The 25,377-nt window shown below is 29.9% G+C and overlaps 1 protein-coding gene across 3 annotated transcripts in view; it reads right to left on the reverse strand.

Annotated features, from left to right (window-relative positions):
- Nucleotides 1-2,158: 2,158 nt before the first annotated feature.
- The window catches only part of LOC107437254 (neuromedin-K receptor), a 112,133-nt gene continuing 88,914 nt past the window's right edge, over nt 2,159-25,377 (reverse strand). Inside the window, exons 1-5 of one of the 3 annotated variants that reach the window (XM_087165642.1) lie at nt 24,079-24,451; nt 14,035-15,061; nt 6,240-6,340; nt 4,609-4,699; nt 2,159-2,461 (exon numbers count right to left, since the gene is read on the reverse strand). In XM_087165642.1, the coding sequence (XP_087021768.1) occupies nt 2,345-2,461; nt 4,609-4,699; nt 6,240-6,340; nt 14,035-14,823 (1,098 nt within the window). In that variant the 5' untranslated portion in view covers nt 14,824-15,061; nt 24,079-24,451 and the 3' untranslated portion in view covers nt 2,159-2,344. Of the gene's footprint in view, nt 2,462-4,608; nt 4,700-6,239; nt 6,341-14,034; nt 15,062-22,553; nt 22,709-24,078; nt 24,452-25,377 lie in introns of those variants that run through there. The other 2 variants (XM_043051851.3, XM_087165641.1) reach the window with 2 other exon arrangements.

Below are 25,377 nucleotides of genomic sequence, written 5' to 3' on the forward strand. Positions count from 1 at the left end.
AATGGCCCAAAACCCGCAAAATATTTATAATCGAAAATATTTGCCACTAGAAAAATTCCTCTTTGATACGCTATTGTTTAATTCAAAAATTACTTATTTAGATTAAGTATTTATAAATTTATTATTTAAAAAACCTTTAAAAATAATATTTTGAAAAGTAATAAAGAATTTAAGAAAATACCATAAAACTAATTAAGAATTCTTTGTACAATTCTGCATACAAACTTAAGTTAATAGTAACTATATTCTATTAAATTTCAAAATAATCGGATAAAAAAGGCAAATATTTTTTTTTTTAGTTTTAAATGACCATTATCCAGTTTCTTATTATTCACTTAATGACTTTCCGTTTGGAGTGTGTGACATTCAATACCCTCCTCTCACAATAGATGAAAAGCCTTTCCTGCACTCTCTTAAAGGTCAAGAAAGGAAAAATAAAGGCAATATACAGATATCGCATCACAGATCAGGAAAAAAAAATATCAAAATTGATTGAATTTAAACGCCGATATCTCAGAGGCCAAAATCTAAAACTTTGAGCCTCTTTATAAACCTATTTCTTTCCAATTCTCTACTGCAATTGTGCGAAAAAGGGAAAAAAGAATTCCAAAACTTTAGATGCCATTTTAAGTCGAAGTATAGAAGATTGCTTTGCATAGAAATAATATTACAGCGCCTTCAAATTGGCGAACTGGCTCAAGTTGGTTGACATCAAGTTGGCGAAAACTTGAAGAGTTATAATCGAATGAGGTTACGAAATATTGTGAGGATTTTTATATATATATATATATATATATATATATATATATATATATATATATATATATATATATATATATATCTGTCGTTTAGTTGTCAGCCCAATTTTGAGTTTACGACTACCAATGTTCAACTCCGTAGCCTTGTAATTTTGAACCAACCCAAAAGACAAAGAAACTCCGTGATCAGTACCATCAGAGATATTGATTTGTTATGGGAACATGGAGGACTTCGCGACTCGACAGATTTAACGTGCATCAGTCACCATTTACCATCGGCAGGGATTGAACTCACGAACTCTTGGACGTGGGTCCAGTGCCTTACCAACCAGGCTATCCCGGCCAGTGTGAGGATTTGTGAAGAATGCCGCCTGCTCTTTCCTTTTTAGTCAATGGTTTGCAATCATTTTGCTGCGTCATGCTCTAAGTCACCGTTTTCACAGAAAGAATTTTCATGAAAATGACTATACTACATTGAGAACTACAGAACGACAACGCATGCATAAACTGACACTCCTCTCTTTCATTTTTAACAGGTCCAAGCATGCATATTTGCTTCACACTAAATTTACTGGCATTATTTTCATACAAAACCTTCGTTTATAGGCATTTATTTACTTTTATTATCCAAAATTACTTAAAAAAATATTCATAAAACCAGAAAAAAAAATTTTTTTTCAAAAAACCTAATACCTTTTTTTAGAAAGCATGAAGGATTGAGAGCAGATTGACACTATTTCCTCGTTTCATATACACGTTCCCTTTTAAAAAAGGTAAATCAAAAAATTTGAAACATGAAGAACGCATTGCTTTTATCATCAATAGAAAAAGGCATTTAAAAATAAATTTAAATCCTTTGGGGTTTTTCTGGAATTTAAAAAGAAAAAGATTGATTCTACCCCACATTTTGAGGTTTTAATTGGACAATTCGTGAGGTTTCAATTCGTGGGGCCGGGATAGCCTGGTCGGTAGGGCGCTGGGCCCATGTCAGAGAGTTCGTGGATTCAAGCCCTGCCGACCAAAGACTCCCCTTGTAGTAAAGTAACTGATGCACGTTAAATCTGTCGAGTCGCAAAAGTCCTCCATGTTCCAATAACAAATCAATACCTCTGGGGGTACTGGTTTGGAGATCGATCGCTGTCTGATTCAGATCAAAATTACGATCTGTGAATGAATGAATAGGTCCACCCTATGAACGGGTACGACGTATGGTGTGGCAGAAGTCGTATTCTTGGCCATAGATGGCGCCACTGGAAAATAAGAACAATCGCACCTCCTCTGCCTAAACATGCATACGTCAACAACAACAAACACAATTGGACTGCGTGAAAACCAACTACATGTATCCAAGTTGAAAATTTAATGAGTTGTAACCCTAGATTGGTAAAAATCATCAAGAATCAAGTCAGAATGTTTTTTTCTTTAATTTCTTTAACATGCAAATCATGCATTGCTTTAAACATTAACACATCAATACATATTTTAACAACAGTAAAGAACATCAAATATATAATTAAAAGTCCAGTTTGGATGGAAGAAGGATTTGAAGGATTCATTGAACAAGATTATTTCCATATAAGCTCTTATTATGTATATCTGGACGATGATGTGTCCACGATGGAGCTTACATTATTTGGTTGAGATACACGAAACACTTTCATGCAACAACCAAATCTGCTTCGGAATTCAGAGTTAAACTTTTCCTGAAAGAAATACCGTATTTATTTACGTAGGATTAGAGCATGAAAAATTTTCCAATCAGAATATGATAAAGATTCCAAATAGAACAAAAACACAGATTAAAACGTGATAAATACTCTAATTACTTCATAAAAAAAACTTCTTTAGAAATTGATAAGTACTCCCTTAAAGATGTATTAAATACTAAAATTACATATTATGAAACTTTGCAAAGGACATTACTAATAAATGAATGAGAACATTATAAAAATCCATTTATGGTTCTCTATGTCTCTGTTAAGTTTGATATCTGGTGTTTTACCGACCGGCCTGTGTAGGGGGCAGGGAACTGTCCATGCATCAGAAAGGTCCTGGGTTCGAATCCCGGGCAATGCATGGATGTTTCTTTCTCTCTCTCTGTGTGTTCTATGTCCTTTTTCCTTTGTGTGTGAATATGACCAGCGCTATAAACGGGTTGTGGTTGTGTGAACGGAGTGGCGGAAGTCGAATTCCTGTCCATAGATGGCGCCACTAAAAAACAGGAACAATCGCACTCCCACTGCCTAAACAGGCATACGACAAAAAAAATCTGGTGTTTTACAGAATGCTGAAAACTGATCGGCGTATTATTAAATGATTAAACACATCAAACATTCCCTATGTGATTTATAGGGACAAAAAATAAGCTAGCATACCTTGATAAAAATATCTTAATCTATAGGGTCAATAAATTATAAGCTGGAAAAGTATGAAACACATCTCTGCATTTATCGCGTGATTTTTATTTCTTCTTTAAGATTCAAAATTCATCTATGCATTTTTCTCTTAGTTTGTTCACATTAAAAGCAACCGCTTCCGTGAAAGAACTGCTTTCTCAGGTCCTCACACTCCGAGTTTATACGTACTAAAGAGTACGTATTGATACCAGTAGAAGATGTAATGTGAGAGTACCGTATTGATGTCACGCCCGTATGGTTTTAGACCGCTAGAGTCAAAAAGGCTCGTTTCATATATTATGTTGTAGGGTATTTACCACTACAAAATTACAACTACAATTCACTAGTATATAAGACATGTTAACTCGATTCTATGTTGGGGTACCTTTTCATAGTTGAAAGTTGACATTGTCGATATCTACTCTCCCCACATTAATGACCTCCGGACGTGATGTGAACGCACCTACCTTGGCAGCAACGCCCACTTCGATATGTACACGCCTACGCTGGCAGACACGCCCACTTCGATCTAAACACGCCTACCTATACAGTAACGCCTACTTCGATGGATGGTCCACATGGAACAGTTGACTTGCTACTTATCCACCTCCTCTCGCTGCTGCTACTCAGTCTCGTCACGATCACACACAACGTCGGCTTGCATGCACTCGACTGCTAACCGCAACACAGGAGCGACTACAACCGTAAAATTAATACACCTCTCACATTCAGCATTCAAAAAGTACGGTGATCTAAATGCAGCTCTCCTGGCTTCTCACAAACAGCAGTGAATCAACTAGTGGTATCCGTTCATCGAATTCTATCACGGATATAATTCTGGTGGAGGAGTACTGTAGGGGGCATCTACCACTACAAAATTGCAACTACAATTCTCTTGTATATAAGACATGTTAACTCGACTCTATGTTGGGGTACATTTTCATAGATGAAGGTTGACATTGTCTGTAACTTCTACTCTTCCCACAATGTCTTTGAAGGAAGAATATAACGTATATATCATGTCCTTGAAGGGGTTGAAAGAAGTTATAACTTTAGATATGTGATTCGAAATATAGACAAACTAAAATTTTTTACAGCAAAGGTATTGGTTTTTTGATTACCCACTGAAACAAATAAATGACCAATCATAGTAAATATTTTGAATTTAATATATAACCTACTTCTTTTTGAACGGTTCGTTCGTCTTTTGTTGAACAAACTTTAAAAGAAATCCTCAACTTCGTAAATGAGATTTTTCTCGTATTCCATACTATTTACGAAGTATAAAAGCTTTTAATTTAATATTTAGTTAAAATTGTAAATTATTTCATCAAATGGATCTATGTTTCATAACTATGACTAGACGTATTTTGAGACCATAGTTATTGCCATTTGGAAGTATATGTAAATAGAAGACATATATGTCAACATTCAGCATTATACATATTACTTACATTGTATATCGCATAAATAAAAGGATTGTAACAGGAGTTACTCATTGCTAGCCAGTGACAGCCAAACCATATTAGATTGATGTATCGGTACCTGGAAAGAAAATAGTCAATGTAGAGAAGCCAATACCACATAAAAAAAAGCAGAAATTGTAAGAAATAAGTGAATTGGGAGAAAGAAAAGTGTAATTTTAGTAAATTGGATGAAATTAGCTCTAAGGTTCATACGTTAATCAAAGCAAATAAAGATTTATCCTTTGTAGATAGTAAATAAATAAAGAAATACGGTGCCTTTTTCATGTTGTCAACTTTCAATTGAAAAGAACTCATAAGCATTTCCCTCTATTCTGTAACATGTTCGTGTCATAGCATTTGCACTCATTGCGCTTTAAATTTTAGCTAAAAAAAGGATTTTGATGGCAACTTTCCAAATGTTTCTTACCAAGTGCACTTGAAACATTCCGAAAACACTCACTAATTGGCACTTAATACTTCCACTGCATGAGACTTTTATAATTCATACAATTAACAAAATAAATTTATGTTGAATAATTAAGTCTGAAATCAGATCTTCACATGAGAAATCTCAACTAACACAAAAATATTAGAAATAACTTTTTTCTTCCTCAGATCATCTCATTCTGCTCTGAGTCCCAATTTATTCCAAGAATGTACCACAATGGAATGAGTTTATATCAAGGGTTTCTAATCAACAAACCAAGTATTGACAAAAGCATTTCATTTGTAATTTTCCAGCGTGTACGTTAAAAAGCTTTAAAGTAACTAGTTGTATAAAATCTTTCATGAAATTAATCACTCTTTATTATCTCTTTACGTCCTTTTTCTATTCAAAATGGGCAATCAGAAAGATTTTAAATTTAAATTAATCAGCAAGTACACTGAAATAGTCCGGTGATTTTGAAAATCTGTTCGACAAATAGAAAAAAGACATATATGCCTAGTTCTGCCTAGGATACAGGATTCATTTTGCTCATATTTCAAAGCAAGTTACAAAGTTCATCAACAGAGGGCGCTATTTACTTGGAAGAACTACAAACAATGCTCCCAATTGCATATCAGATCAAACTCTAAATATCTGCAAGGTTGTTGCTATATTTCCTTTTTTCGACAGTATTATGGTTTCGAAAATTGGTGAGAAAACAATTTTATTTTCTTATCAGAATACAAAATATTGTAATTTTTTTAGCTCCTACAAATTCTATTACATTGATTTTCAAAATAGTTTTTCGCTGTGCATACATTCCAGTGTACAATTTCAAAAAAAATTGTTCATTAGTTATGCATAGATTAAATGTTTAACTTGGTTCACAGTCTTTGAAAGAGAAGGTATATAAAATATAGATCGTACCTTTTGAAGGCTCGTTTGTCTAATGTAGCTTATTTACAAGTTGAAGATGAAATATAAGGTTTTAAATACCAACGGTATAATTTTAATAAAGGGAATAATTAAAGTATTTTAGTTAATGATAGTGACTCATAAAATGGCAATTTATTAAAAATGGAAAGAATTTATGAGAAAAAGGTAATCAGTAATTTATAAAAAAGAAAAAATTCAAAAATTTTACATTCATGAAAAAGGGTAAATCAAATAAGCCAATCATGAAATCACGTACCTGTTTATTTCAGGCAGAATTTCTTGAAATGCGTTGTAAAGTTGAAGGGGTAACCAACATACACCAAATAAGGTAACAACAATAAACATCATGTGAATAACCTGCATAAACAGGAGAAAAAAAATTTAGGTTAAAACAATAGCAAAACAAACATTTCTCTCGAACATGATCATTTCAACATATGGCCAATTTTGCCAAATGCTGCAAAATTAAGTTTAGCACCAAAATAATCTATATGAACCTAGTATTAAGACTGGGCACGTAATAATGACTCTTTTGAATTTCAAGATAAAAATAATCATAATAACTTATGAACATAATTGAACTTAATAACATAATTGAACTGGGATTAGCCATTCTTGAAAAAAGGCTTGCTTGGCATAAAGTAGTTAATCATCTGGTTTTGAGTTGTTTGTAAGAAATCAACGTTGTCAAAATATAGGGATGTTGCTGAGGTGTTTAATTTATTGATAGTTTATCCGCACACAAAATAATTACGTTGAGAAGAGTTTGTTAAGCTAACAACTTGTGCACCTGAACAACTTTGACTTGTGAGTATATAACTGTTAATTTCTTAGAAAATTTTTATTTGTGGGAAATTTAATAACTATTGGAGGCATATGATTGTCTTGCTTTCATACCTTCATTTTCGCGCATTTTTTGTTTTACCTGAGCAATAATACTGCTTGATGGTTTTACTTTGATCACCTCTCATTAACTGTCGAACAATGCAAAAGGACTAGTATGTGTTATAGATACAAGCATTGAGAGTCCATATCTCAGAAAAATATCTTCAATCTTTAAAGAAAAATCTTCAATCTTTTATAGAGAGAAGCATCTTCAAAATATTACCTGACAAAAATTTAATTTTTTTTGATCTGAAATCTAGTGACAAAAAGCCGTTTACTTTTCCTCAAAACGTAAATGAATCAAATATTTCTCCGCAAAATTTTGCTTTCAAAGCTTTATCTCTAATTAAACGATAAAGAAAATTTGCTTTTGTATTTTTAAATATTTCTTCTCATATATTTAGTCCCATTTAGTGCAACCATACATTTTTTTCGTTTCTTTAATTGTTTTTCTCTGATAGTAGAAAACAAACATTTTATTACGAGAATCTAAAAATTTAATGGGTATCTAATGTAATTATGATTTAGAAGAATAACATATAAAAAATCTTTTTTATATGACCTCAAATATATTTTTTCTTTCGTTAGCTCCCCCTCAACAAGAATATAATTTATAAGTTTCTTGCCTCATATGTCAATGAGCTCATTTTAAACTCAATTTTTGTGGGCGAAGTTACCCCGGTCGTATGTGTAATTTTTCTAAAACGTCCTGTCACGAGAGGACAAATAAAACGAGAGATTCGATCTAGAATTGATTTTCTCATACCTGATTTTAGTCGAGATCCCGAAAAAAGAATTGAGGAGGAGATTTTAAATTCAAAGATCGATATTTCAAAACTGGAGATTACGTTGCTGTTAGAAATCTTTAAACACCCAATGCGAAGTGGATTTTGGTAGTAAGCCATGAGGGACATGGACGCTGGACACATCTCTGCACCTATTTCCTTGCAGGTGGCCATCTATCAGAAAAATACTGTGGGCAAGAAAACAAGCAGATACATCGGCTACATACCACACCTTCCACGATGAGTCCCAACCACCAGAGCTAGGCCCAACGTCTGGCCGCATCTCCCTCCAGGATCCTTAATTTATTGTTTATTTATTACTTTACAATTATTTCGAGAAACAGACATTGTGTAACTATTGTAGAAAATTGAACATTAATTGAGATCCATGGTAGCTGGGCTCCAGAAACAGCGACCAATCAGGGGAAGCGTGGCTAATCATTACATATCCTAAAAACATATCTGGATAAACAAATACGTTGCATAAACTAGTATAGGAAAATCGCTGATACGATAAAAGAAAATTAATGGGAAGTAGGAGAAATTATATACTTAGAATTTATATGTGGAACACAATTTGCATTTGAGGTATTGTTAGTATCAATTATATATGATTTTTAGGAACGGTTGTGAATAATAAAACCATGGTGGACAACTACATCATGCGGTTAACGTAGACAATTGTGGAGACTCCACGTTGACCATATCACAAAAGACGGTAAATTTAGAGATAATGAACTGAGTTTGCTATTCCAGAAAAAATATATAATTTGCAAAATAAAAAGTTTAAAAAATTACTAATAACAATTGTTCCATTGTTCTTGTTCGATTGTTTTTCTCAGTGTGTATATACATTTCCTTACTTTCACTCATTATTTGCATGATCACAAACTTGAAATTTTTCCAGTTTAAATTATTTAGGCCTTATTAAATAGAAAAGTACAACTCGTTGTTTTGAGTTTCAATTAAAAATAAAAATCCGGATTGGGTAGCAAGATTTTTAATAAAATAAGCATGAATATTGTATTAAATTATTTTTTTAAAAAACAGTTTCAAGACATTTTGCTCTACTGTAAAATCATTTCAAAGCTAATTTCCAGAAAAAATATTAGGAGCTTTTATAATATGTCAAAAATTCTAAACATATTATATTTAGAGTTACTGAAACTAGTGAATTCTAATTTTATTTTATATGCAGGCTATTTACTATATATGCTACGATCTTAAATTACCAAAATGAAGATAAATCTTTGAAGATAAAATATAAAATGTATTATGCTATACACCGAGGGAACAAAAGTCATAGGAAGCTTAGTAATATTGTATCGGACCTCCTCCAGCTATATAAAGTGAAGCAACTCGACTCGAGAATCAACAAGTAGTTGGAAGTCTCCAGCAGGAATATTCAGTCATGCAGCTTCAATAAATGTCCATAATTGCGAAAGTGTTGCGAGTGCAGGATTTTCTGCAAGAACTGATCTCCGGATTATATACCATGAAAGTTCGATGGGATTCAAATTGGTTGATCTAGGTGGCCAAAACATTCACTGGAATTGTCCAGAAAGTTTTTCAAACCAATCGCGAACAATTAAAGGCTGGTGATATTGGAATACTTATAAATTTCATGTTTGTTTCGGTACATGAAGCCCGAAACTGGCTGTAAGTGATCTCCAACATAACCTTTTCCAGTCAATCGGTGCAACTGGACCATAGGACCCAGTCCATGCCATGAAAAAGCAGTTCATGTACACACCGTTATGACTCAACTACCGGCTTACACAGTGTCTTGTTGACAACTTGGGTTCATGGCTTCGTGGGGTTTGGGCCACACTCGAACGTTCCCATCTTCTTTGACCAAAGGGAATTGTGACTCATAAGACCAAATTGCTCCTTTCCAGTCTCCTAGGGTCCAACCAATATGGTCACTAGCCTAGAAAAGACGCTGGACGTGATGTCGTGCTATTTGTATAGTCACTCGACTTGGTCTTCGGCTGTCATATTCCATTACAGCCAAATTTCGCCGCATAGTCCTAATGGATACGCCCCGCAAAAATTCTGAAATTCTGAAAAAAATTCTGTAAAGTAAAAAATTCTGTACAAAACCTTTTACCAGAGCTGCAACTTAGGTTTAAGGTTGAGAGTGCCAGCATTAAAACTGTAGTTTTGATCAAAGTTTTCATCCTTCATGAAGGCTGTAGGTTTTTTGTAGATAATTTACTTTCACAAAAACTGCATCTTTAATAAAGGTTTTTTTTTGCCTTAAGCAAAACTTGTGCCGAATCTCTTAAACATTTGTAGAGGTTTTTTTTAAATTTCATGCACTACACTCAGTGTTAAATATAAGAATTAAAATTTTGAAAATTCAGAAAGACGTTTAACCATTTTTTACTAAGCTAGAGTAAAAAGAAAAAATAATAATTTCTGGAGTATTTTGTACATTTGGTATGTTGCATCTCAGTCACATCTATTGATTATTGCTTTAATTACCTTAACTTTTCTAAGCCTTTGAAAATTTTACTTATTTTTCATATAAAAAATAAGAAGATATTTCTAGCATAATCACAAAAAAAAAATAATTTAACCAATTTTTAAGCTGGACGTAGCATATTTTTGAAGATCACTTGAGATATTCTGGATCAACTGTTAAAATACATATGTGCAACGTTGACACGTGCCAAGAACTGGGGAAAAAAATCTACAGTTTAATAACTGGAAATTAAATTTAACTTATTAAAAGGCATTGAAAAAATAATGGCCATAATTAAATGAAGGAATGAAATTACTAAGCATATGGTTATCTGCTAATCCTGCAATTTAAATATTAGCAAGACAAAAAAATCTCTCGCCGTCTCTGAAACACATGAATGCTGAGGGTAAGCAACAGGCTTGCCACCAATAGGAGATTCTCGCCAAATGGCGATAATACGCCAATTTTCCTTAAATTTGCGAAGCTTTGTTTAATTTTTTACTTATTAATTCTTTTTTAAATAAATATCTACAGTATTGGAACTGCGAAGTTAATATATGTATTAAAATATGCAGATATTATGAAATAGCAGTTTAATTGAAAAAAATTATCTTTCTATCACTATATACTTTAGTAAAAATAAAGAAAAATCACTAAAAATAATGCAAATTGTAATAACATAAAAATAAAGATTTTTTATATATATTATAACAAAAAAGTAATATGCATACATTCGTCTTTTTTGCTGATTAAATGGAAAATAGCAAATTTTTTCTGTCTTCAGAAATTCTGATAAATTCCTTTAAAAACAATTTTAAAAATAAAAGTTTTAAGATTTTTACTACATACTGTTTAGAGTTGAATAAAAAAAATTTTTTAATCATTACCGATTAAATTGCAAATACAATTTTTACTTTTATCGAAGCATTTTTACTGGATACAATACAAACTGGTAAATAATTACAATTTATTGTGATTTCTGCAGATAATTTTTTGTATGAACTATATTTTTAACTTAAAAAATTAAATACATTTCAATAATACTAATTTAATTTGAGCAATTAAGAAATATTACTCCTTGCGTGTTTATATAAATTTATAAAGATACAATGCTTCAGATGCAAATTGAGCACCCTTGCTAATCGGAAAATGTTCAAAAAAAATGTTGGCTAAAAATTTTATTCGATTATGTAAATTATGCCTATAGATGTCATCCAGTATCAATACTACATTTATAGTGTAAAAGCACTTTAACTAATCGGACAGAAGTCGAAATTTCAATTGACTGTTAATTTCTTATAGTAATAATATGGTGATAAATTCTGCGTTTAGCAAATTACTCAGGAAATAATAATTATTTAATTTTACATAAAACTCAGAGATCTAGTTTAAAGTTTAAACACTAAAGTTTTTGGAAAATGGCTGAAATTTTAGCCTGTGATCAATTAACTTTTCGATAATATTATTATAAATTCTGATTGTAAATTGAAATTTTCAGTGTCCTTAAGCACGGAGGTAACTTTATAATGCAAGCATTATAATAAATCATAAAGTATCAAATTTTATTTAGCAATAATTTCGCGATAAATTCAACATATAGCATTCGAGAAATGATTATAATTAAAACTGTAATCCAGCAGGGAACTTCAATTGAAATTTAAATTCTCTAATTAGCTTAAATCTCACCAGAAAGTTTTAGTTGACGATATATCCTTCTTTAACATTTATATCACTATAAGCCAAGTCTGTAACATTAATATCATAATAAGTCTATAATTATTATTAGCCAAGTGTGAGAATCATTCATAACCTTTCCCTTTCGTAACACTACTGTTTCAGACAATTTTAAATAATAATATAATAATAGCCGTAACTCTCTAACCAAAGTTGGTTATTAGAAACTCTAGTTACTACCTTGGTGTTGGACCATTATTCCCCATGGTTCGATCAACTGCACTAGCTTGTTTTTTGCTGATTTCTCCGCGTGCTCTTTGAATTATTTATTTTTTCCAGACATCTTCTTTTCAACATTTTTGTTAGATTATTAAATCAAGGATCCTAAATTTAAATATGTAAATTTTCCATAGTTCATTTCAAGAGAAGATGTAAAAAAATTTTGCATTTTCAAAGCACGACAAGGAAAAAAATATTTAGCTTAATGCCTAGAAAACCAAAGATGTAATTTCCCCAAGTCCTACTACTGATTTATAAATGAATGCATTTCCTTTTAAGATTGAGGAAAGCTGTCCTCATGTTCTGAAAAAACGGGAATTTCATCAGAAGAGCAGGGCATGGAATAGAACACGGTAAGTTTTGTTACTGCATCAGTTAACCCCTTACCCTCCGCAGTAAACAGTAAAACATCTCCCTCCACGATAGTTATCCAAAACATTTTTTTTTATCGAACTGGTATTTGATAGATACACTAGGGAGCACATATTTTGTCGCATTTATGCAAATACTTGATCTTGCCTGATTCAAGAGTGGAGATTTCAAACCTGAAATCAGTTTTGCTTCTAAAGCTACAAAAAATTTTAAAATGACATTTTCAGTATACTCTTTGTCGAAATGTACAAGTTTAAGAACGTTATATATAAAAAAATCATGTAAATGCTGTGATAAACTTCTAGAAGAGTTAGGGAACATCATCAGGTGTTAACCGCATATGAACCCATGTCCGGAAACGTCGTCGTACATGGCTAGGGGCTTTTAGCCTGTTCAGAAGCGCATGAATAAACAGTTCATATATCTGCGTGTGACGATATTTCTGGTCACGGGTTTTTATGCAATTTTAATCCTAGTGATGTACCCTAACTCATCTAGAAGTTTGTCTAAACATATATATACCTTTTGCTATGTATAACGATATTAAACTTGTAGATAGGGTCTCCTACCTATTATGACCTGTTCTGAAGTATAGGACTAAAGAGTTCATATAGCAGCATATGACGAAATATCTGCTCATGGATTCTCATGCAATTTTAATCCCGACGATGTGCCCTAACTTCCTTAGAAATTTGTCTCACGATTTGTGCAATCTGGCTCTTATCTATAGTGTTTTGAAACTTGAACATTTCGACTGAAATGTCAATTTAAAAAAAAGAAAAAAGAAACAAAAAAAGATTGCTGGGAGAAGAAAATTGATTGCAGTTTTAAAATTAGCGATACGTCATTAGCGATTAGCGATAATTAATTTCACCACTTGAATTTTTTTCTTTCTGATTCGGAATATTTAATATTGTCACTTTTATTAACAGTAACTGTAAGTTTTTTTCTTGTCTTTTCATTCAGGGGCCTCGGGGCACTGTTAATAATTTTGGTAAAATTCCACTAACCACTAACAACAGAAAGGCTCCCGTGTGTTTGCAGGCAGTGTGTTCCGTGATGAAGTACTGTTCTGCAAACACGCCTTTATATTTTAGTTTTAATTATATTTAATTATTAAGAATTTATGTCTTATTTATAGCTTATATAATGCAAATTTGGTTTCAGGTGCCTTGTGCACTTTTTCAATTTGAATTAACGTTGTAAAGTTTTAGTGTGTTTATTTACCTCTTAGTTATCACGATTGAATTAGTAAATTGTTTTGATTTTGTGATTCAATACGAAAGTATCTAATATATGTTTTAAAAAAAAACTAATATTTCCCAGCTTTATCGTTATTTGCCTGTCATTAGCATAATTGATAGTTATCGTTCCCGATAATTATCGTTGATTTACTGTTGCCGATAATTATGATTGATTTTAAATTTAGTTTCGATATTTATCGTAAGATATAATGTTCTCAAAACATAATGGGAATAATTCGGAATGCATAATGGTTTCAAGAATACGTCGATAGAGAGCCAAGCTCTAATCGAAAAGAGAAGAAAAAGTTTAAAAAAATTTCAAACTATGATTTAAAAGCTACTAACCTTTTTCCTATTTTTCAAAATGGCAACATCTCGTCCACCTTGTTCATTTCCAGGTGTCTCTGTAGCTTTAAGTCTCAATCCGATTGTAATGTAAACTAAAGATATGAGGAATAGTGGCACCAGGTACTGAAGAAATACTAAAATGTGATTGTACACCTTCCATGTGTCAGCAGATATGCCGATGTTGTGACAAAAAGGCTTAGTGAACGCTCCTGTTTCTGAATCAAAAACCATTTTCACTCTTAACGCAACTGCATATGGAACACTGATAAGAGCACTGAATATCCAAATGAAGAGGATTATCCATTTTGCCCGGAGTTTAGTTGTTTTTGCTTTGAGAGGATGTACCACTGCTCTATATCTGTCCAGTGCAATTGCGGCGAGGGAGAAGACACTGACGTTAACCGACAGGACTTGGATAAAGGGACAAAAAGCACACATAAATGGCGGCAGAACCCATCTCTGCAGCAAAGCAGCCTGAAAGTGAAAGGGAATAACGAATAGTCCGATGATCATATCTGCCACAGCCAAATTAGCGATAAAATAGTTAGTGACATTTTGCATACGCCGGCTAAGAGCAACTATTACAATCACTGAAAAGTTACCGACAATGCTCAGTACTGATATGAGCCCATAACAACAAGAGAGAAACACAATAAGTAGTAAAGGTACTTCATATAAGTCGCTCACGTAGTGCGTTTCATTGGTAATTGCTTTAGCATCTAAAGTCAGATTTATAGTTTCAATGCTAAAATTTGATTGTGGCATATCTTCAACTATATGTTTCATTTTGAATATACTTCAACAGAATTCGATTCCTCTTCAAATGCCTCAATTTCTAGGTTAACGAGATAATTTTTTCATTTTATCTTCCATGATATGTTTTAATTTGGTTTTCATGAATTAACAATGTCATTATCATTTTTTCATATATTTTTTTTAAAAAATCGTTTTTATTTTTATTAATAAGAAGAAATTCTCAATTTATTTTTGAAACAAATTAAATTTCAGCTCCATCTTGACATTCCTAAAAAGGAAAAAAAATATATTATCATAATATTCAAATTAATTTAATATAGTAATTCATAAAACAATAATGAGTATATCCTTAATCCATTTTAAAGCATATTATGTTTTTATTTGTGCTATTATGAACTTTAGTATTTTTAATTTGAATTCTTGAATTAAATTTTTTTAAAAGGAGATTTTTGTCCATATTGACATTTCTAAAAGGAAAAAAGGCACTATAAGTTGTCTAAAGAAGTAAATAAAATATTAGTAGTTTCTAATAATATATGCAACATTTTTCAATTATCATTGTCTGAGACTTCTTTTTTTTAAGTTCAATTTCCAATTTGGAATATAAATTTCCTTCAAAAACAAATAAAATTTTATTTCCATGTTGTCATTTCTAAAATGGAAGGGAAAAGCTACTTTATAAAAATAATTAATAAATGAATAGTTGAATTAATAAATGAATATAAAAATAATTAATAAATGAATAATATGATGAAGCAATGAATTATGGTAATTAATAAATAAATTATTTGCATTATTGTTAATTTTATTTTTTGAACCTTTTAACACTAACAGCAAAAATACTGAAAAAATTGGGTACTAAACAAAAAGCAAAATAATTAGAGATATAAAATAACAAAATTAAGAAAACTTAATAATGAAGCATAACATTTTCACTTTTATAAAACTAAGAAAACATTCCTTTTTTTTAAATTTGAAAATTTGATTTTTTAAACTATTCATACCATAATTGTGAGAAAAAAACGTTTTAGACATTTTCTTTGGAAAATAAAAACAAAAGATTTTTTTTTAATAAATACCACTGACCTGTTTCTTTCTGGTAAATAGCAATCTATTAACAGTTTTAGTTAGTGAAGTTTGAAAAAAAAAATTTTTAAGTAATATAAGTATTTATAAAATGTGCCCCAGAGAACTTTATTAAATACTAGTCTGATACAATTTTAATAACACTGTTAACAATTTATTTATTTCAAACATCAATAATACATATATTCATAAATCTGCAAGCAAGAACAAAAAAACTTGCACAAATACGATTGTTAAACAATTACTGAAGCATTGCTTTACGTTTCAAAAATACAGAACTGAGCTTATGCATAAAAGAAGCCAGATCAAATCTCATGTTCAGAACATAGAAGAGTTTTAAATATCTTCAAACTTTAATTTGTTATTTTATGCTTCTTCGCACGCTGCTTTGTATGCTTTTGATAACATGTTTTGTGCTCGCTCTTTTGATGTGAGTAAACAAACTTTAAATCCTTTCAAATTTTATTATAGCATAATAAGGAGACTTGGTTATTTTTCTATTTTGAGAAAATTTAATAAAAATAATTCACCTTTCTTAAAGTTCTTAAGACGCAAACATAACATTTTAAGTATTCTCATCTTTTCTTAATATTTGTGAAGTAAGTGCGTAGGTTATTTTTTATCTAAGTATTCCTTTCACTAGAGAAGAATATTGAAGATCTGAGAAATAGAGCGGAAGTATCGAATTTCTTTTTCTACTTTTATAAAAGTTATCGTTAGTTGTAGAGAAAAGACATAATTTAAGTTAGGAGGACATTCAAATAACATCTTTCAGTTTTGAACGAACGTTAAAACGTTAGAAATTCAATTTGACCTATTTAACTAATTTTTTAATGAACAAAAATTTATAATAACAAATATTTTTAATATTCATTAATGAAATAAACATTTGTTTTTAGATCAAAAATTTAAGGTTAACCATAAAAAATGAATCATAAGGCAAAAAGTACACTACAGTGTAACTCTTGCCTTATAGTTCTTTCCTTAAGTAAAACGTCTATTTTATTAATAAAAAAAAAGAATGATAATTATTAAGATGGAATAATTATTGTATTTTAACTTCAATGATACAATACCTAAAAAAACTATAGCTCCCTTAGTGAGACAGGTAAGTTCAAAAATATATGTCTACACTATTAAGATTGTTGTTAAAACTAAGTTGTATGCTATATTTTTATAAATTTTATTATTAAAATATATTTTATCACTTTTACAAAAGTCCGTTCTTTAAGTTTCATATTAATGCTACATATTGTTCGAGTGCTAACATTACAAATTTTTGATCTTTTCACATTAATTGTGCCTCTATTATAAAGAAAGTGTTGCAAATTTTTTTTCTTACATTTTTAAGATGGTAATTCACATTTTCGGGAGTGTATGAGTAAGACAAGAACTTTAACAAATATTTTATTTTATTTCTCTATCTCAATACTTTTCCTTAATTTATTATTCAAAACGAAACACGCGTTCTCACACTTATTGTTCACTTTTGGCATTTTACTAAAAATTTAGGAAAAATGCTAGACTTAAAATTTTAAATTTTTGCATTAGCATTAAAAACCGGAGGGAATTCTCGACCCGTATATATATATATATATTGTACAAGTTTTGAAAAGGGTTAAAAAAAACGCATCTATTTTCTTAAAAAGAGGCTTTTACTAAAAACCACATCATTTGACTGTCTTATGTTTCTTCGATTTGCAGCATCCTCCAGATATATCTTTTTTTAAGTTTCATCGTTTGTTCCGTGCTCATAGTCATTACATAGAAACGAAGCAAGTCTAAGATGTCACACCGAACTGTTTTTAGCTCCTGGCGTTTTGACATTTTATCGCAGTGATGCATGCGAACCTGTTTCCCGAATGGGAAGTTTATTGCACGCAACAAATTTCTGTTTTATAAAGTACCTTGTATCGTGTAAAGGCTACCCATAAAATAACCATCCTTTGTCTGTTATTTAAACATAAGTCAATGAAATAAGTAAAACTTTTTTTACTTCATGAAAAAAATATCAGTATTATTTTAAAGGCTTGAGATAACGGGGATTTGCTGTTCAAGTTCTTTGAAGTTTTGGCATAAAAATTATTATGTTACTGCACAATTTTTTTGATTGATTTATAATTTTTGTATTTTTTAACTGTTGCGTCATTTTTGAGTTTTTGTATTATTTTGATTTTTAAGGAATTTCTCATTTATTTAGAATAACTTAGAATTCCTCTTTTATTTTAACTTATTTAGAATTTCAGTGTTGAAAGTTTAAAATTTTCATATTTTTCGCTAAAAAAATTTAATTTATGATTGATAAAAAGTGAAATGAATTTGTTCTAAAAAGGTAAACTTGATCCTAAATGGTTGTATACAGGACAGTCCGTAAGTCAAATTTTATCTGACATATCATCTCAACTCTAGTGGTTCCAACGCACCACTAGAGTTAAAGGCACTACATTCTCTGGAAAACAAACGAATTGTTTACGATAGATAAAACTCTGATTCTTGTCATTAAGAAATATGTTCTAGTTCCCATAGTAACGAAATAATCGAGAGACATATCGATAAAATTAATAAAGGGGGCACATTATTCGGCATTTAAGTATAATTGGAATTTTAACGTTGAGAGGAATGCTGTATTATTTCGGAAAATATTGTAATTTGCTTCACATGAACCATGTACAAAATATTAAGTATCATTTGCAGAACTACAAATATCAAATAATTCTCTTTCCATAAAGTGACTTTAATAATACAGAACAGAATATGTCAGACAGCTTTGATCATTTTGTGCATAGATGGTGCTACTTTATTTACTATTATTGAGGATGTTAACGTTTTAACGCGGCGTTCTCAGTGTTGGAGCTCTTTGGTAGATTTTTAAGAAAGAAAAATAAAGAAAAATTTTCTCTATTTCAATAAAAATGAATTATTAAAGTAAGGAAAAAAAATGTATTAATGTTCAATTTTATAAAATTAATTGTAATTATTATATAAAATAATTAGAAAAGTTAAAATAAAATAAAGAAATAATCTTAAGTAAAAAAAAATATCGCTTACACTCAGAGGTATTGTAAAGTCTTTTAGTGTGATGGATAAACTTCCAACTCATGTCTTAACTTTTCCAGTAGTGGTATAGCACTCCAAATAGCTTCAGGTTTTTCTTATTTTAATATTTATTTTTGAGTTCTGGTAGCTTTTTAGAGCAACAATAGATGAAAATCCGTCTTCGCATACGTATGGAATAGCAAAGAGACTGGGAAAACCACACTAGTTTTTCCAGTTGAATATCAGCATATTACTAGAATAATAATGTAAATAAGATAAATTTTGGACTTGAAATCGTGTCCAGGTCATTGCACTCCTTTCATCACCCTTTACGAGGGGAACACGCTATGTGAGGGACTGAACTATAGGATTCCTGAACTATAGGAACTATAGGATATTTAAATGTAAACTAATGCGGTAATTTTTTAATTATAAAAAAAACAGTTTACTATTTACTGAAAAAATCTGTTAGATTGTTGAAATTACATTTATACTAAAATATAAAATTCGAAAAAAGTCTTTTGAAAAAAAAAAATTTTTTTTATTAACATTTAAAAATTTATCAGTAATTGATTTAGTAAATTTTAAAAAGGATTCAATGAGGAAAAATTTTTTCTTTTAGGTCTGAGTAACTGAAAGTAAATGAAAATTTGAAAAAAATATTGTTTGGAAGTAAATCGAGTCTGGAGGATTATACCTTTACTGCAGAAAAAGACATCGGCGTTTTATGCTGTATTTCATAACCATAAATCATTAAAACTCTAAATATAATATTTTTAAGATATTTTGACCTGAATTAATACAAAATAATGAAAAATATGTGAAAAATATGTTTATTAAAATTCTACAGCAAAAGGTTAATAAACTGGAAAATTATTTTTTAGACATTCAAGTAAAAAATGGTATGATGAAAAATGAAAAAATATTTTAATCAGAAGCTTTGAAAAAAAAAAAAAGAAAAACGCCTGTGTTTTCCTTCTTCTCGACTGAATAAAATTCGAAATAAAATAACTATGACCTTAAATGATCGGATTTTTTTTTACTTTCCTGCCTATTTACTTCAAAAGAATACACGTGACATAAATTAATCATAGGTAAAAAAATATTCCATTGTATTTTTTAGAAACTAATCTTAGAAGGAAAAAAAAGTTAATTAGGTCGATGCTACCCTGAGTTTTAGAAAAAAATTTCCTTTTTTTCTTTTTTTTTTGTGAACGCTTATGCGTAAATTAACAAGTTGAAAAGAATGTTTGAAAAGCAAGCAAACGTTAGACTTATAACTACCACAACGATAGAATTATACAACATACGGACATTATCAAACACGTTTTTCATAAAATCTAATTTTTTCAATCCAGTCTCCACTGAATGAATTCACCTGATTTCTGTTTTATTTCCATGAAAATATTACAAATAAATGATTTATCTGCAATAAGTAAAATTTATTCGTGATATCTCAATTTTAAATATTATTATTTATAATATCATAAAAATTAAAAGGCGAATTAGTTGAATACATTCTGTGACTTAGATGAGAGTAGTTTAAAAAATATACTTAATAAGCCAAACGAATATAATTTGTATAGATCCGAATAAAAATTGGATTTGTTGATTAGTATAGAATCTATGCTACATCATAGTGATCACTGCAACTTCTCCAAACAATTTAACTCCAGAAAACCACTCTAACACGTCATTTCACCAAAATTAAATACTTTAAACTAGTAGATAATCAGAAATGAAAAAGAAGGGTTTCAAAATTAATTTGTGTGTGTAGCGAGTTTCTCATGGGAAAAAATTGATTTCTAAAGAAAGATAATCGTTTCTTTAAAAATTAATTTTTTGCTCAAAAAATATTCAACATATAAATTATAAATTGAGCACTATTTATTACTTATTTACCTTGTTGACTTTCAAAAAATATCAATAAAGTGCTTTTAAACTTTTTTTAAATCTTTGTATTTACGAAAATGATCCTTATTCTTCGTAGTATGAGGAATGATATTTTTCCCCAGATGTCTTTCAACGCAAGCGAAATTTATTTAATCTTTATTTTATTAATTTACTCTGAAAATACTTTTATTTAACATAAACATATAAACAAATATTGTTTTATTCTCTTTTCTTTTGGTTTTCATGGTGTATGTAGAGTCCTATATTTATTTTACTTATCTGGTTTATATATATTTTTTTCATTTTTAAAGCACTGTTTCAAAGTAAACTTCAATGTATTTTATCTTTGTCAGCTGTATAAAGCAAATCTATGGTGAGGAATAAAAGTGTGTGGTCAAAACTATCAGAATATGGTAAAATTTACCGTATTTCTAGTTCTATGTGAATGCCAAGAAAGATGGTATTATTTGCTGATGATTTGGTCATAACTTTTGGTAAAATTGATGCTGTTCGGTAGTAAAATTTATTAATTTCAACCAAAAATGGCAGAAATTTTAACAGTTTTGTCCGCGTTTCAAAACAGATATAGCGAGTTCAAATCCCGTAATAAGCCTGGATGTGTAACAATAAATAAATTTTGTTTATTTACAAATGCAGGCTCAGAACAATAATGTATTCTCTCTTGTTAAATTAAAAAACAAATAGCACAAAATTGAGAAAGATGCAAAGTTAAAATATCAAATAGAAGAATATAAAGTTTAAATATCTTTCAAAATATGCATGAGACTTTCTTTTGTGTCATTATAGTAGGATAATAGTTCAAAAAATCCATACCAAAACTGCTTTAAAAAATAAAAAATTCACAATTTTGTACTCTAATGAATGAATTTTGTAGGATGGTTAAATATATTTTAATTGCATTTTTAGTATTAGTGATATATTTTAAAACTCTATGCAATGTAGAGGCATTTTTCTAAAAACAATTCTGCAAAAAAAAAGGAAGAAGTATTGTGCCATGTCTGTTCAAACAGTTTCTTTAAATCACTTCTTATTTTTGATGCTCTTTTCTTTCTTGTATTTTGTGTCTCATCAACATTTCAAGCTGTTTAAAGTAAACCCTTGCAGTTTTAGGAAGGTAGTTTTTAAACTATTATAATTACAAACTGCCGTACAATTTAAATAAAGATTAAAGACTCTTTGAAAAAAGTATGGATATATTGCATCATATTTATTGTATAAAAATAGCATCTAACAGCATCTAATAGCATTGGATAAACAGCATCTAACTTATATTTTTCATTGTTTCTATTTCAAAAATAATGGTAATCGTTATAATATCATTAAGATGAAAATCAAAAATATAATTCTTAGAAATTTTTCAGAAAACTTACTTAAATTTATATTTTAATAGTTTCTTAGCTCTATAGTACTTATATTAGAGCATAACTGATAGGTAAAATAAAATACTCTTTTTCAAAATCTTTTGATAGTTTTTAGCATAAAATGATTAAGGTACATTGGGTAAGTGAAAAGAAAAAACTTTTTGGATTTTTATACTTTTCTAATCTTACCTAATTTTAGGTTTAGATAGTTTTTCAGCAGAAAAATAACAATAAATTTTCTAGCATACTTAACTGGCAAAAATTAAAAAGTATTTTTTTAATCTTATACTTTCTTTTTAATTTTATCTAATTTAAGAGTAATAATTTGATAGAACAGCATTATTAATGAATATTAAAGCATACCTTGTAGATGAAAGGCAAAAAGTTTTTAATCCACAAAAGTTAAATGATTGGCAGGATGAAAAGACGTTATCTTTCAGCAAGAGGATCATCCCGAAAAGTGAAATGCGCTGAAGACAGCGCAAAGAGTTTTATTCGCCAAATCGATCGCCTACGCCCTGTTGTTGCGACTTAGCAGCTTAAAACTAAAGTTTTCAATAAAAAAAGTATTTCTGCGCAATAAAAGAAACACTATTGCATGTATTTTGAAACAGGTAGAAAATGTTTGTTTGTTGTTTTATGTGTTATGGCTATGTGTTTACGTGTTTCAAAACTGATTCATGAGCCTTTATTTTTTTTAAGTACTTGGATTTCATAATTTTTTAACTCAATTTCAATAAAATATTTTTAAATTTTATCTGTAATTGAATGTCTTAAGCGCGTTGCTAATTACAAGGTTTATATTTATTTTTAAATTATTCTACAAATGCTGTAATGTATTGAAACTAAAAACAAATACTTGTGCAGTCTATGTAATAAAATTACAAGAGCATCTTTAATTCGTATTCTATTTTGTTATAAATTTTAGTACATCTGAACAATATTGTTGTATTTCTAATTGAATGTAAAGCTTCAAAAAACATATTTTTAATATTAAGATTAGTTTTAATTTTTACTGCAGTAAAAATAATTTTTAACATTAAAATTATAATAAAAATATTAAAATAAAAAATTTCTGTGTAAAATTTTAGCCAAATTTGTGATGAACACGTTAATTGGGATATATAATATATATATATATATTATATATATATATATATATATATATATATATATATATATATATATATATATATATATATATATATATATATATATATATATATATATATATATATATATAGTTATGAAAACCAAAATATACGGTTTTTAAAAGGCCATTCATATGGTACTTTTTCCCCTAAGGAAAATTTGTCTTAGGTTTGCTATAAACAAAACCTTAGGATACCCCTTTGCTTTTAGTTGTGCCTTTGAGGTTTTTATCACACACTTTTGTTATAAACGTAAGGCAAAATTTTGACATAGCGTATGGCAAGTTTTCGACATACATATACGGTAAAAGGTTTTGGTAAAATTTTATCATTGGTGAAATGACATTGTAATATTCTATGGTACTTTTTATACCTTAAATTTTTTTCATAAAACTATGGTGTCCTATAGTATAAACAAGGTATAATCGGTAATCCTACATGGTAAGATAGTATAAACCATAATAAACAAGGGTAATTTAATTACTGGGAGCATTTGAAGCTTACAGCAAGAATGATTATGCTACAAGAATTGTTATAATAAGATAAAATATGGTAAGAGCTTCAATAGGGTTCAATTAAACATGTGAAAAAAAGACAATAATTATGCAAGAAAGCAAATGACCCTTACCTTACAATTCTCGGATAATTCAAATATTTGTGAAAAAAATTTAGTTATAAAACATAAATAAAATAAAGGCAATATGAGAAGCTAAAAAAGTTTATTTGAATGGACTTACTGATTTGTTGGTTCGCTAATATTCATGAATCCAAAATTGATCCCAACATAGAATATTAAACACAATATCGTGGAAGATTTCAAAACATAACATTTGATATTAGCGAAATTCACACAATATGGTTGCAGCTGCGAGATCTAATTCGGTTCGAAGTTCTTCTAAAATTATATCAATTCAAAATCAAGTTGATTATAAAATAAACTATTCTCAAAAATTCAGAAAACAGTTGTTGAAAGTAGTACGATATTGAGTAATTTCACGATGTTTAAAAATATAAAGTCAGAAATTCGAAGAAGAAAACTTACAGGGTAGAAATATTCAATTTAAAAAACATTCTAAGTCTCTTAGTCAGATTAATGCTACGCAGAAGTATTTGCGTCACGCTTGCTTTGCCATTCAATTGATGGGTTGTTGTTATTGTTCAGTTACGTCGCACTAGAGTTGCACAATGGGCTATTCGCGACGGTCTGGGAGAGATCCCTGAGGATGATCCGAAGACATGCCATCATAATTTTGATCCTCAGCAGAGGGGATGACACCCCAGCTTCGTTTCAATTGATGAGCAAATTATTGTTAGTTTGAATGAAAATCAAAATAATTGAAAATAATTTTTAAAAAATATATAAATTTATGTAAAGTGGGAGAAATTTATTGAAAAGTACTATTTTTTGTTGTTGATGGATTGATTTAATTAATGCAATATTGTGTGGCAGCTAAACAGGCCTGCTTCTTTCTTCAATCATGTCCACTCGCCAATATGAATGACGCACGCGGATAATGTGTTTCTATTGGCTTACAATAGACCCATAAGCCCTTGGTACTTCCTTTTAATCCTATCATAAGGCTTTAGTGAGTTACCATATAATGTCCGACAAATTTCTGTGGTTTTCAGTATATGGAGTTTTGCCATATGAATGACTTGCAATTTTCGATGTCATTATTGAGCCGTGGTGGCTCATGGGATAAAGTGTTCACCTTCCAATGAGGTGAACCGGAATCCGAGCAACTGCTGGTTGACACAAATTCCGCACCTGGCTAGCAACAATCACAATGCTGACGTAAAATATTCTCAGTGGTAGACATTTCATAAGTTAGAGTACCCTTGACGTCAAGCTAATCGTGGAGGTTTTCACGGTTTACCTCTCTATGCGGCGCAAATTGCTTAGGTCAGGAGGACCATTTCAAGCATTCTGATTGGACGGTAAAATCACATGATGTGATTTTTAATACGCTCAAGAAAAATACAGATACCTTTGCCTGTCATTCATCAGCATTACATTAATAAAATAATAATACACG

The sequence above is a fragment of the Parasteatoda tepidariorum genome, chromosome 6 (genome assembly GCF_982258835.1).
Source record: "Parasteatoda tepidariorum strain Cologne lab strain chromosome 6, Ptep-v5.0, whole genome shotgun sequence".
Lineage (NCBI taxonomy): Eukaryota > Metazoa > Arthropoda > Arachnida > Araneae > Theridiidae > Parasteatoda > Parasteatoda tepidariorum.